Below are 14,366 nucleotides of genomic sequence, written 5' to 3' on the forward strand. Positions count from 1 at the left end.
ACAATTTTTTTTTTTTAAATTAAAAGCTCTTTCAGAAACCACACATACAGAGAAGTTTTTTATTACATATATATAATAAATATATTTTATAAAGGTATTCATTTTGCCAACATGATGCTCCGATTATAGCGTTTATCTATGTATATCCAGCATTACGTTATGATGTTATTTATGAACATTTTTTTTTTTTTACAAAGAAGACCCCCAGATTACAGCAGTGGTATGGGTGCAGAAAACGCAGCCCTGCACGCAGAAACACACACAAAATAGCATCACCCTAGAAAGCACAGAATCTGTGGCTACACAAACCCTTGAAACAGACAACAAACAGCCAGTCATTACAGTAAAACACCACAGGAAGTGACCTCAAACCTGCCCACACTGCAGGAAACACAAATCGATCTCAGTCCTTTTTCTCCATATATTGAGTTTCTGCTGTCTGCTTGGTAAATGACAGCTTTGGGGGGGGGGGGGGGGTGTAGGCCGTACACTCTGCGTGCTGCAACCAGTATATTGTGAGACTGGGGACACACAATGCGCTGCCACAATGACACGTCACTTTCATCAGACAGAACAGCCACAAAAAGGCAGGTTTTACCAGCATTTTGTGGCCAGCATCGGCCAGAAGATCCACGGTGACTGGATGGCCGCTCTCGCCGGCACGTGACTGGGACCATCGGCACACGAACTCCAGACTGAACCCAATCTGTGTCCCGTGCAATATTGAAAATGCTGCTGCAGTTAGCAGGACCTCCAGTATAAAGCCCAAAATGGATAAATCGTGGGCTGAGGAATTGTGGGTATTTTTTTGAATTCAAAAACCATCACTTAACCTCATTATTACTGGGGTTAAACCGTCATTTACTGTCAACATAGAAACACCCAATCATGGCACTAATACGGAGACGGCCTTCATCTTCCATCTAGAACACATCTACTCCTCAAACATCTAAGAGGCTTCAGGTCCTGGTCTGTCCATAACCTGTCATCTCCATGGCTGCAGTATCAAAAGTTTTCATTGGTAGTCTACAGTATTGAAATTGTACCGCTAGCCTTTAATTAATTCAATTCAGGACATCCACATCACATGCAAGTGCATTGCACGGCTGCAGGCCTGTGGTTAGCTACTCTTAGGCGCTGAAACACCCTTTCAGCATCACGGAAAGCAGCTGTCCTCAGTCCCTCCAACTGAATCTACCGGAATGACAGGCGTTCAGATGCACTACGGCTTTCTACACAGTTTCCTTGCAAAGAATTCCTGCATGTTCAATTACTGTCAAAAGTTAGTCACAGAAAAAAAACCACGATGGTGACTCACTTGAAAAACCTCTAAAAGTAACTTAAGTCTCCTTCCTTTCTGATTGCTACTAATGTCAGACTCACTGTGTTAAGTCTGCATTGGTGTGAAGATACCAGACAATCTCTAGTAAATTCCGTAGTTCACTTCTCAGCTTAGAGCTCATGTTGAACACCAGAAAACCACTGGTGTAGGACAGATGAGGTAAACAAGGCCAAGATGCTAGCGTTGCTCAGTAACAGTCCTGTTTTACCTCATTCTGACAATCTTGGGGGGCTCCACAGTTTTATGCTTTGCTGTTGATTCCCCAGACTCTGTTTTCCTGGCTACCTTGGGGCTAGAGGTAGCTTTTCTGGCTGCCTGTGGGCTTGAGGACCCAGGACCCAGTTTCCGTCCCTGCAGGGGGCTCCGGGAGCCCTTGGGCTTGGCTGGTGGCTGCAGGGAGTCAGTGGTTTTCAGTGAGCGTAGACCCAAGAGACCACAGTACTGGTTACACTGGTGCTGAGCAACAAACTGCTGGAACAGCTGTGGCTTTGCAATGTCTGAGAAGCCCTGATACCTGGAAAAGAGAGAGTTTCAGTCGGATTTCTCTGACCAGATGGATGGTTCTCATTTCCAGTTTGCCTGGTCCATATTACGAATTTTACACATAGTCACAACCAGACAGAATTACCAACCCTTTTGTTTTTGTTGCTATTCCAATGTTAGTTATCTTGTGATCCACTCCTGCAATATAAAGAAGTCGAGTTAAGTTCTTGATTGCCACAGAAATGATCTCACATAGCTTTGTTGAGGAGCTGACTCTTCTGAGAAGGCCTCCCTGTGGGGCCTCGGCCTAGGAGCTGGTTACCTTCCAGATGAGTGGCTAACAGGTTGCCATTGGTCCACTGGTGGATCCAGTGCTGGAAAGCACAGCACTTCTGCTCCAGCAGGGACACGTTTCTCATGATCAGCCGGCCTGCACTGTCCATCAGCGAGTACCGGAGAAACACACCCTTCAGGTCAGCCTCCACAGTGCCATAGGGCACAGAGTTAGCAGGCCGGTAAATCAGGTAGAGGGGAATGACTCTGTAAGGGAAGCAAACATCAGAATGAGCCAGAACCAAATCAACTAGATCACAGTCCCCCTGAGCCCTCTCTATGGATTTTTATTCCGAGATCAGACAACGAGCTGAAAATAGCCATCAGAGTCATCAGCGTCTCTCAGCTCTACAGCAGGCTCCCTTTTTAACATCAGCTTAGCTTGTGATTGCGTGTGCCGACTCACTCCAGTGCCGGCCCGAAGCCTTCTATCAGCCGCGCTTCAGCAGCGAATATCTTACAGTATTCTCGAGCCATGTTCTGCACCTTGCAGTCCTGGAACAGGAAATATGGGTTTGCATTTCATAACATGGCCACACGCCCCTCATATTTCCATTACAACCAAACACCCTACAGTACTTATGCCACAGGCTAAAACAACTGGAGTGGTAAGAATGGTAAGAGTGGAAGAAGAATGTTTGAAGAAGTGCTCACTCGTGGGTCAAGGTTAGCATTAGCTAGGCAATGCATACCTCCTTGGTAATGTCTAAGTTTCGCTCAGTCAGATTGCTGTCCTCCTTGGTCCCATATGCAATGGGGTTTCGTACTTTAATGATGCAGGTGCTCCCTGAATCAAAGACGGGCTCTAATCCATAGATGACCTTTGCCCTGCAGGCCTTGTGAGTACAGCTCCCTCCTAAGTGGGCCTCCTGTATCACAATACGTCCAAAGAACTTGTCTCCCCAGGAGCCAGAGTCAGCCAGGCCTTTGTTGAAGGTCATCGGTGTCATCTCCACCTCCTCCCCAACTGCTCGTGACACACAGCAGGACAGTTACCGTCTAACAGGATTCATAGTGTGTAGAGGTATGAACAGTGTAGATACCAGACTGATTGACCGGGCCATTGGCTGTGACGCCCAGGAATAGGTGTGCGACATAAACAGTCCCTGGATAACGTGTCTAGTCGCTCAAATAGAGACAATTGCAACTGACTTTGGGTAATTGTTGGGTGCTTAATAATATAGTGGCTGCTTTTTGTTTTGGTCTTGGATAAGATCTGTACATGCATTGATAAAGGTGAGAAGGCTTATTACTCACTTCCCAGATCTTCTCGCAGGAAGAACTCTGACAGCACTGAAAAAATAGATGAGGATAGAGAAGTGTCAGCTACAACCTGACGACTTCGTCACAAGCCAGCATTTTAGTGGAAGTAGTTGAGCATCACATACTGTCGACACTGAGCAGGAAGTCCGTGGAGTCTGCCCCAAACTCATTCTTAATTGAACAGCTGTACACCCCACAGTCCCTGCTGGATGCTTGGACAATGGCTAATGCCACCTGGGTCTCGTCTCCTGACCTGAAGAAAACAAAGGGGTACAAGGAAAGTTCCTTGTTAGAAGCTCCTCCAGACTCTAGGGGGCAGCACTGCACTATAGTCCTGTATGGTTGATCCTTACTTGCTCACTAACTGTTCAGCTAACTGTTTCTCCCAGCTAGCTCCCTGATATTTATATGACTGTAACAATTCTGTTTCTGAAAAAGATATAGCTTAATATAAACAAAATGAGTTTGAGTCATGAAGTAAATTTGTTTTGTTGATATTTTGGTATTTTATGTGGGGCCACTGGCTAATCGTACCGGCACCTTACATACACCAGGTGATGTTGAAATGTTGGTAACCTTTTTTTGACCCCTGAGACAGTGCAGGAATTACCTTCTGGTCACTTCCGCGATCTCAGTTTCGTCTCGATACCACTTGATTGTGGAGTCACTGAGCACGTTGAAAAACTGGCACCAAAGCTTCAAGTGTCCCGCTGTGTCAGAGAAAGGCTCCCCCCTGATCTTACGGATGACCTGAGGAGCTGGTGGGGAAGAGGCAGCCCCCCGTGGGAACAGCGAGCTTGAGACATGCCCTTTCTTAAGTTTCCATTTTCTCTGTGGTCATGTTTAGCGCTTAATTTTAGCAGCTAATCCTGATCGTCTGTGATCACCCCTGGCAAACACAACTACTGTCATGAGAATGTTAATGCGTGCGGCATGAACAAGATGATTAGCACATGCCGTTGAGATCCCAGTGGTGGGTTTTGGAATCTACTGAACTCTTTCCATTCATCAATCAATCCATCTAGGATGGGGTGTCAACCCATCACAAGGCACACACCATTCACTTCCATGTACAATTTAGCAAGTCTAATTCGCCTTAACATATTTTTCTGCTGTGGGGGATACTGTATTACTCAGAGAAAACCCCACAACTACTTGGGGAGAACATGCAAACACGCATGGAAACATGGGTCAAAATATACACCCACCCATTTTCTGCAACCACTTGTCCTAGTCAGGGTTACGACAGAGTCTGAAGCCTATGGGCACAAGGCAGGGACCAACCCAGGATGGGGCACTAACCCCTCATTGGGCACATGCACACACATCTATGGGCAATTTAGTAACCCTGATTAACCTTAACATATTTCTGGACATAGGGGAAAACCCGAATATCTGGGGGAAACCTCAGGAGGGAGAGAACAATAAGGCAACAGCTATAATCATTGAGCTACCATGCCATTCAAACACAAATATATATCTTGAATATGGTATTTCACCTTTGAAGGGATTCGCCTTTTCCTTCTCCATGGACTTTGTACCGGTCTCTGAATCGTTAGTCTCTCCTGATTTCTCCAGCTGTGGTGGTACATCGAGTGCAGCCTTCCTGCGATTGACCAGGGGGGATCGTCTCTCTGGTGGGGGGGTCTGTGAGAAAGATGACCTCCGGGTCTGCCCAGGTGAACTGTAGGGTGTTTCCTGTTCCAGGGAGGACCGGCATCTCCTGGGCATCCCGTCCCTCTTCGCTTGGCTGTCCGTCGTCGTGTTGTCCGCCTCCTCTTTGCCTTTGGGTATGAGGATTTTGCGGCGTGCCCCCAAAGCCAGCTCCACTGGGGTAGCTGAGGGGATGAGGCTCAGGCTGCCGGCCCTCCTCAGGTGGGGGCTGCTCTCACCAGCAGTGGTAGCTACTGTGGTGTTCCTACAGCTCTGCTCCTCACCCCGTCCCCCTGCTGGTATGGCACCCTCTGTCTGAATCACGGGAATGGCTGTTGGCCCCTGAGTGTCCAAACAGGAAACCCCCTTTGCAGCAAATCTGCGCTTCATTGTAGGACTCAGCGGAGGCAGCAGCGGGCTTGTGGGTCTCGATGTTTTGTTTGCAGGTTCGTCTTTCTTAAGAGGCCCGGTATAAGGAGAGTCCGCTCTGCCTCCTTTGGGCCGGTCATCACTGTCTGCTTCAGTTACACTAAGGAGTGGGATTTTTCTGAGAGGGGACTCAGGTGGACTCAGAAGCATATCTGGAGAACTTGCTCGTTCAGGTGAGAGCATTTCAGTCAGAACAGCCCTGGAATGGAGTTCCTTTGGTTCTCTTGCATCTGGGTTCTTGTAAGTGGGCTTCAGAAGTGAACTGGTCTTCTCTTTGTTTCCTAAAGATGGAGACATGCTTCTGCCCTCTGTGTCAAGGCTGCTTTTGACTTCCCGGAGAAGGCTGACCAATGACGTAGAGTCCTTTGCTTCCGCTTTGGAATACCGATCATCTCCCGTGCGTGTAATCAAAAGAGGAGTATCCACAGCGGTCACCAGCTTTGGTACCTCCTCTTGCATTGGTGTAGCCACAGAAAACACTTCTATTTCAGGTGCAACTTCTGTCTCTCCAAGCTCACCATGATCGCTAGTGGAGAATGTTTCTCTGATACCCTCACTTGGAGTCTCTGTGGCACTGCTAGAATCTCTCTTTAATTCTTTAATCTTATGTGTCATGTCTTCCACTTCCCTTGGTGTTGGGGAGGTCGCTCCCTCCCTGCGACTTTTCAGAATTACTGCAGGGTGACTTTCACTGTTCAGTGGCTCCAGGGCTTCCCCTGGCTGTACCTGCGGCAGCTCCAAATATGACTGCTTAGTGACAGATGTGTTTTCACATGGTAGCTCACCACCATCATTAACTTGTAACAGTACATGCGGCGTCTTTAAATGCTCTTGGTCTTCTACATCTGGTATGAAAAATTCTATGATGGAAGGTTCCAGACTTGTTTCAGCAGATTCGTGAAGTTCCACTTCAGGTTCTGTCATGCCTGTATCCAGTCTAACGTCGTCCTGTAACTGTAGGTGCGGTGATTCCAGGGACATTAGTTTGTGTGTCTCTGGTGTAGTACTGTAGTTTTCCTCAGATAGAAGGTCTTGTGCTGGCTTGATTTCAGTCTGCTGACTATCTGTGTTTCCTACCTCTTGTTCATCAGCCCTCTCTACTTCAGTGAAGCTTGGTGTTGTGCTCTTCCCACTACTTTCCTCGTCACCCACACTTTCCTGAACTTCACTCGTGTTTTCCAGCGAGCCTTGGCTCACCTTTGGTGAAGTCATCCTTTCCGAAGCCTTTTCCATTACACTGGTGCTTTCCACGTTTGAGCTCTCAGACTGAGAACATTCACGCCGAGCTACATCACCGGTGGCCTGGCTCTGCAACGTCTCAGCATTTTGGGCGTCCGCTTTGGTCCACTCTTCAGGTGACCCGTGTTCATCCAGGGCACGTGAGACGAAGGATGTGTCTTGTTTAGTGGGTTCATCTTGGTCTTCCTACAAACAAAGTACAAAAAAGAGAAGTGTCCATTCACCACTGTGACCAAAAGCCTAATGTGACCCAAATATATGAAACAGCAGCCCGACCCCCTGAGCTCCCGTTTGGTCTGCGCATGATCCATGGTGTTTGGTGGGTGAACATAGGCTGCTGTCTTTGGTGGACCTTTTTAATGGAGGAGAACTATGGTATGAGGTGTCTGACTGAACTTCATGCTGATCATGGCATCTGCAAGTCTCTCTGTACTTCCTCTGCTGTTCCTTCTCACTGCTGTTTTCAATTTTGCGGTGATTTGTTCATGTATATGATGATTTTTAAAAAATGGTATTAAGAATACAGAATGCAAATACATTAAAGATGAAATACAGTAATTAGAGGAATAATATCAGATAGAGCTTCCTTTTCGCAAGGTTAAGCATCTTATCTATGTCACCCTCCTCTTTGTCATCATTAAGCTCAATTGTGGTGCAATTTGGCTCAAAATTTGAAAATGTCCAGATCTCCACCCATAAAATGGGTCATCTGCTGAGTTTGGAAAAGATCGGACAGACACTTTTGCAGTTATCAGATCAAGTATGTGAGGCTGCTCATCTCTTTGCTGTCGCTATGCGATGCTGCGTCGGTTTTGGTGCAGCCTGTCTCAGAATTTGATCCAGTCCACATCTTCGCCCTCAACATGTCTGCGAAAGTGGGAAACGAACTTTTCAACATGTTTTGAGTTGCCACTTTAATGGGATCCCATGTCTGAAACGACCCATTTTATTTTGCTATCACAATCTGTCACAAAATGTAATCAGTTTTAATAATTTTTCTCCCATTCAATCCCTCTGTGACGCGATGGCGATGCGATCCCAAAGCCATATGTATTCCCCATCTGGGGAATACAATTAATTATTACACCAACACAGTGACAGTAATAATGGGGAATGATGATATTCTGGTGTGAGAATATCAAAAACAGTAGCCCATGATGAACTTTCAAATAGTGTGAATCATGCATGATACAGCAGGGCAGGAGATGAGAGTCTCGGAGTGGCATTATCACCGGCTCTCTTCACACCGACGCTGTGAAGGTGTGCTCAGCTGTGCTCAGCTGTCAGGCCTGAACGTCTGCCAAACGCCAGCTCAGACTTTCCCTGGTCGCGTGCTAAAAGCGCCTCTTGCTATGTACCGTGGGTGAAAACCGCCATCTGGAGGCGGGGATATTCCCTCGCCTGGAGGCCCCATTACCCGGGACGTTTGGCGGCTGCTAAGCTGCAGGAGAAATGCATCTTTGCGGCTGGAGGCCAGATTGGGCCCATGGGGGGCAGTGGGGCTCATACTAGTGTGTAAAAATGACGGCAGCAGACTGTAACTCTCAAACCAACACACCATTCCCCCTCCCCCAGGTATAGCTCCCCTCTGAGATGGCAGGAGAGGGGGGTTTCCCTGTTTTAAATCTTTCTGCTCAGGGGGAAGTCCTTGAAATGTTTACGTGATTGTCTGTTATCAAAGCGGGACACTTAGAACCTCAAAAGGGGGGGGCATTTTCATTCAGTCATTCAAGAGCAGCTAAACCAGAATGGATCAAAGTCCTGCCGGGTCTGGCCAGCGATGCCTCTGTTAGATGCTATCATCCTGACAGACCCTGAGATACAAGGACAGACATTAGGTGGGGTCTCCCTGACCCCAAAGAGGAGCCACAGAGACCCCCGAGGCAAATTATACCCAAGTAAGTTAACAACCAGCAAAAATTGTATGAAGGTGGATCTATAAGGACAGGGAACATTTTATACTGTAAACTCCAAACTATGAGGCTGCTAATGAACAGCATAATGAATGAGTCATGAATGAGCATAATAATTGTATGATCTCATTCTTACAAACTTACAAACCTTTAGCAACCATATTCCAGTTTTGAAATAGACGTTTGGGATGTGAGTGACAAATAAACCAGGGCTTGATCTTCACATGCAAGCAGTTAGAAATGAGTAGGAAGTAGTTTGTCTCCCTTTTGAGGTTCTAAGTGCCTGTTTTCGGTAACTGATGATCTCACAGGTTTTACGAGGAAGATCCACGCCCCCCCCCCCCCCCCCATCAGTAAAATTTTAAACAGGAGAACCCTGCCTCATCATACTTCCCAGAGGCAGGGCATGTGGTTCAGCGTCTGGATCGGGACCCGGACGGACCATAGCCCTGCCTGTTCCTACCGCAGTCACTCTGATGGAAACCTTATACAGCAAGGCTCAGTGGAGAGCACTACAAAGAATGGGTTTATTTTAAGGGACTGAGAGGGACTGAGAGGGGCGGAAGAATGTGAGCCATGTAAAGTGAAGGGGAGCAGTCACCCTAACCCCCCCCCCCCCATTCCCCCGGCCCTCCATATACATGGCCAGCCCCAGTCATGCTTGGTTAATGTTGTCCGAGGCACATGGTGCACTAAACCTCGCAGGCAACAAACCCAGACTTCGTTAGGGACTGGGCCGCTGCCTCAGCTTGTCTGCCAAGGGCTTAAGCTGCACGTTTCGCTCCTCGGGGTCCTTTGGGAGCAGAATCTCATCCCACTCACCACTTGCATAGCTCACATTTTACAGGACTGTGTTGCAGAAGCACCCATGAGGTCACAGCATGCAGCGCACATGACTTACAGCACACAGCGCTGTGGGCAGGGCCTTTGCCGTCCTCTCCGGGCTCCTGCACGTTCCCTGCACCACCTGCTCAGCACCCGCCTGCTCTCCGGGTTCTGGTGCCGGAGACTCCCAGCCTCTTATCCCCGTAATTTCCCGCCCATGACTGCCAGGGGTCACACTGTCCTGTTCCAGTGAATCTTCATGGGGTTCTTGAGCCGATTCTTGAGGTCGTCTGTTTCCACCCCTGACGTCTTCAGAGAGTAGCTCTTCATTAATCTCCATTGTGACTGCTTCCTCTGCTTTGTCATCCACTCCTTGCTGGGATGGGACAACTCCTTCTGTTTTCTCACCCCTTATCTCATCAAGGTCGTCCGCTTTTCCAGCGGACCCTCCTTGCTCTCCCTCCTTCTTGTTCATGCTTCCGAAGAAAATGTCTCTCAGGGAGAAGAACATGGACGTTAGGGGTGACTGTGAGTTTGAGCCCGGGGTTTGCCGAGCCTCCGGGGCCCAGGGCTCCACCTCGGTACTGGTCCCCGTGTGCTTGGCCTCTGCCTCTGGCCACTTGCTGGCACATGCGTCGGTCCCCCTGTCCTCCGCCTCGCTTTCCAGGGCCTGAGAACGCAGGGATTCCGCCATGTACTGTGCCAGGCTCATTCTTCCCTCGCTCCCTTCCTCCGTGCTGCTGGCCTTGCTCTCGGACACGCGGAGCCCTTTCCCACTGTCCATGCCATTGCAGACATTAGTCTTCTTCTTGGCTGGCAATTCCTTCCTCAGCTGCTTGGTGGAGCTGTTCTCTATGCTCTCATAGGTGTGTGTCGGAGCCTGTTTGCTCTTGTCTTTCACAGCATCCGCTTGCACAGGTGTGCAGTCAGCTTCGTTAGTCTCAGCAGGGAAGCCATTGGCTATCTCCGCCGGGGCCTCTGGCCCCGTGGCTTCTTGGGGTTCATGGTCCAGCCTGTTCTCAAACTGCCTGCCCAGTGACGGCGCTTTCAGCTTGTCCTCCCTGACCAGAGATTGCCGCGTCGCCTGCGAGGCCTCCGGCTCGGCGGCATGCTGTCGCTCTCCCCCGCCACGAGCATCCTCCTTGCCACGCTGCCGTCCATCTTCTAGCTCCTTCCGTTTGCTCTCGGCTTTCTGCTTCAGTTTGGCAAAGAACCTCTGGTGTATCTGGTACTCGTTCATGGTGCCCACCTCCAGCACCCCAGAGCAGGACACGATGCCCTTGGCATTCCGGGCCGAGGCCTGGTAGATGGCGGCGTCTTCCTCTGTGCAGCTGCAAAGGCCAAAACCATCAAATCATATCTCCCGTCTGCTGAGAACGCAGGAGGAGTGAAAGGTCATTAAAAGTCAGGCGGTCTTTCCTCAGATTTGACATTTCAAACAGAAGCAGAGATCAAAAATGGGGTCATGAAACACTTCAGAAAGGGGGGTTTTTCCCACAGCAGGATCTCCCCACATCCCCGTCTGTCCCTCACTTGTAAATATGGAGCGAGTGGGTCTTCCCGTTGCGGAATATCTCATATTTTGGAAGGCCGCAGTACCGGTCCATCTCCATGTCGTCTTTATACCAGGTGAGCTCAGGCGGCGGGTGACCTGCAGGGGGAGACCTCACGCATAAACGTGCACGTACTGTACAGCTCTCAGACACACACTGTCCTTGGCTGACTTGTTTACGACTCTTTTATTCTCCTTTGTCTTTAAACGACAAGGGTGGGGTGGTTGTTGTTTCAGGCCATTGCGTCACCGCCCTGTGATTGACATGCCCCCCGTAGCTTATTTCCACCCCAGCTGCTCCCTTGTTACATTTTCTTTGTTGCGGAGGGATCATGGTACGTCACTCTTTGCCAAACGGAGTCACGGCCTCAGACCTGCTGCCACCTTGGTTTCTCTGCCGCACATAACCTTCTAAAGTTACCCACGAAATAAGCTGCCCGGCTCCGGGAGCCACATTCCTGTCTTCTAATCAGTGTGCTTTTGTCTGATAAGGCTCCCAAATACGTGCTTGCAGAGATTCCTGAAGTACACGGCTTCTTCTGAAATAAATCAAATCTGGTTATCATTAATAAAAATAAAATCTTTCACTGTATGACACACACACACACACACATAGACAAACACAGGGTCACATGACATGCGTGTGTCTGTACCTGTAACTGCACAGGTGAACTTCACATTGCAAGTTTCAGACACTGCCTTGGATTTTAAGGTGGTCTCAAATGACGGTTGCGTCTCCTCTGTTAACTGTGCCATCACGCTGCACAGTGTACTCCTGGAACAGAGAGAAGAGCACCTTAACTGTGGTTCTCTCTGACAACAGACATGTCCATCATTTTTCATGGTTTTAGAGGGAAAAACGTCCCGATTAAAGATCATATTGATTCCAGGTGCACGTCCATTATTAAATCACACAAATATAGAGTTATTGTTATTAATGTTGGATGTGTCAAGCTTCAACTTACAGGGAAGGGGACAGAGCGGTTAACACTCAAAGTTATCAGCTGGAAGGAAAGATAAGGGTTTCGGGATTTATTATTATTTTTTTTAACTCTCTTGCTTAGATGTTAGAGTTTTAAATCCATTGCACCTTTCCTGTTAAATCAACTTAAAATCTATCAGGATTGACCAAGGAAATGAAAGGGATTCTTTTTGTTGTGAGCCAGCTGTTAGTTCCACCCGGTGTTGACAACATGTGAATTACCTCAGAGGTCTGTAAAGAGAAACCCTGTGACTGGAGAGGCTGGGCGGGAAAAGGCAGACAGAAGCAGCCGATCAGAGAGGCACAACGCGCCCAGGACACTGGAAACAGAGCCCACCTGTGCTGGGCTTCTTCGCGACTGACTGGACTGTTGCATAGCTATTTTTAGACAGATAAGATAAGGGGAGGAACAGTGCACAGCAGTGGCTCGCTGGGTCGGCTCTGGTCGTTTCTCTGCAGCTGGTGACGTGTAGGTGATGGAGCCTGCCACTCAGAACCGCCGATTAGCTCAGCGCTGGCAGTTCACGTACTCTGTGTCAGTACCAGTGTACGGGAAGTCACGCTAATGGGCAGGAATGTACATTTATACTGGGAAAAATGGAGCCAGAGCGAAGGACTGACCCATAGAAATTTGGGTTTCAGTTCACCTCGACTTCACGACCCCCACATTAAGCTGAGCTCAAAATCACCCAGTTCAATCAGACCGCAATATACGCAACAGCACGGAAAGAGGAACCCTGTCACTGTTATCTGTAAATGCTGTTTTAGGACACAGATGTAAGGATTTATATACCTCTAATCTGTTAAAAGAAGAACATTACATTTACATATATTCATCAGATGCTTTTGTCCATGTGTAAGTGAGGCAAATATTACATTACAAATATACAAGTGCTGACATCATACACTAAGATAAAAACACTGGATACATATTTTAGTGGTGATTTTTGTACTGGAGGTTTATTCTAACGGCTGGCCGCTATTTCCCAGTTAAAGCGCCCAGCTTATCCAGGACTGACCCATTCCCTGGTCCAGTTTCCTGATGCCTCCTACCTGCTCTCTGACCTGACACTGGCCAATGGCCTGACACTGGCTCTCCGGCCTGACACTGGCCACTGGCCTGACACTGGCTCTCCGGCCTGACACTGGCCACTGGCCTGACACTGGCTCCCCGGCCTGACACTGGCCACTGGCCTGACGCTGGCTCTCCAGCCTGACACTGGCCACTGGCCTGACGCTGGCTGTCCGCCCTGACACTGGCCAGGTATTGTATTATTTGGGCTCAACTTTATACGCTGATTTTAAGCTTAATGCTTACATGTTATAACTTAACTTTCCCTTAAAAATACTTACAGAAAAAAATGTTATGGAATTAATGTCTTTTGACTATACTCTGCCACAGTAAGACTTAAAAAGTCACCCCCTACCTGCTCTCCGCCCTGACACTGGGCTGGTAGCCTCTGCCGTCGCCACGGCTGCCCTGAATGAGGGTCTCCTCCCCATTCAGGCTGCCGGATCTCCCGTTTCCAGAGTAGGACCTGCTCAGGGGTCTCCGGGAACCCATGTCTCCCCGGGGCAGCTATCGCTGCCGCTCAGGCCCCCCGAGACAGTGGCAGACTGGGGTGTGCTCTGCTGGATGAAAGCTCTTTGGGTTTCGTCCCAGGAGGATTCAGCATGCAGTGTTCTGTATTTTACAGGAAGAGAAGACAAGGTTGCACAAACCAGAGTGACACAGAAACGACCAAGAGGACTCGCCCCGTAGGTCTCCTCCAAGCTCACGGCCCCTCAGAAACGTCTGCAGAGGAACAACAATCCGGGCAGAAGCAGCCAGCTCACTTGAAACGGCTGAGCGCCTCTATACAGTTAAAAATAGATTTTACTTACAGACAACAGCAATGATTCTCAGACTGAGCCTTTTCCATCCAAAGAGCTGCAGTCAATACGCCGAGTCCCAATGCGGCCGATCGAGTCACACTGACCACTATTTCCCAAAGACGCCTCTTCAGAAACTTTCCGTCGGCTCGTTCCCGGTGTCCTTCGGAGCCTTGCCTCCTCCCTGCAAGGCTCTGCAATTGTCAGTCAGCTTTGACCACACGTTGCCTGGGACGCTATTTATAGACAGAACCTCAAATAGGCACAAGCAAACATTTTTCCAAAACCAGCTTATAGGCCCGTCTGTACGGCAGGGGCACCAGGCAGCAGGATCACGCTGAAAAGCCAAACTCATGATCGCGTTGACTCACCGCTCACTGGGCAGTTATTTGTACTTTAAACTGTTAGCTGAATCCGTCCGGGCAAATAGATTTTTAGTAAAGTTTGATTTTTAAGTATAAAATACCTGGCCCTCTGAGA

General features: G+C 48.7%; 1 protein-coding gene across 2 annotated transcripts; it reads right to left on the bottom strand.

The window, feature by feature from the left end:
• Nucleotides 1-45: 45 nt before the first annotated feature.
• On the bottom strand, nt 46-14,110 carry LOC125751971 (alpha-protein kinase 3-like). Of its 2 annotated transcripts, XM_049031446.1 has the most exons (15): nt 13,899-14,110; nt 13,442-13,698; nt 12,237-12,275; nt 11,686-11,807; nt 11,014-11,131; nt 9,557-10,811; nt 4,921-6,928; nt 4,032-4,179; nt 3,547-3,674; nt 3,416-3,451; nt 2,851-3,125; nt 2,565-2,653; nt 2,148-2,365; nt 1,975-2,023; nt 46-1,856 (listed from the first exon to the last, which is right to left on the bottom strand). In XM_049031446.1, the coding sequence occupies exons 2-15, from the start codon at nt 13,576-13,578 to the stop codon at nt 1,547-1,549; spliced, it is 4,932 nt and encodes a 1,643-aa protein (XP_048887403.1). In that variant the 5' UTR covers nt 13,579-13,698; nt 13,899-14,110; the 3' UTR covers nt 46-1,546. The 2 variants fall into 2 exon arrangements, with proteins under 2 accessions (XP_048887403.1, XP_048887405.1); XM_049031448.1 differs by lacking the exon at nt 12,237-12,275.
• Nucleotides 14,111-14,366: the final 256 nt, after the last annotated feature.

Source organism: Brienomyrus brachyistius, chromosome 11 (genome assembly GCF_023856365.1).
Source record: "Brienomyrus brachyistius isolate T26 chromosome 11, BBRACH_0.4, whole genome shotgun sequence".
NCBI lineage: Eukaryota > Metazoa > Chordata > Actinopteri > Osteoglossiformes > Mormyridae > Brienomyrus > Brienomyrus brachyistius.

Coding starts and splice junctions, on each gene's coding strand:
- LOC125751971 (XM_049031446.1), bottom strand. CDS start 13,578: ATGGGTTCCCGGAGACCCCTGAGCAGGTCCTACTCTGGAAACGGGAGA. Junction 3,452..3,546: donor CTTCCTGCTCAGTGTCGACA/GTATGTGATGCT, acceptor CTATTTTTTCAG/TGCTGTCAGAGTTCTTCCTG. Junction 2,024..2,147: donor GTTAGCCACTCATCTGGAAG/GTAACCAGCTCC, acceptor TTTATATTGCAG/GAGTGGATCACAAGATAACT.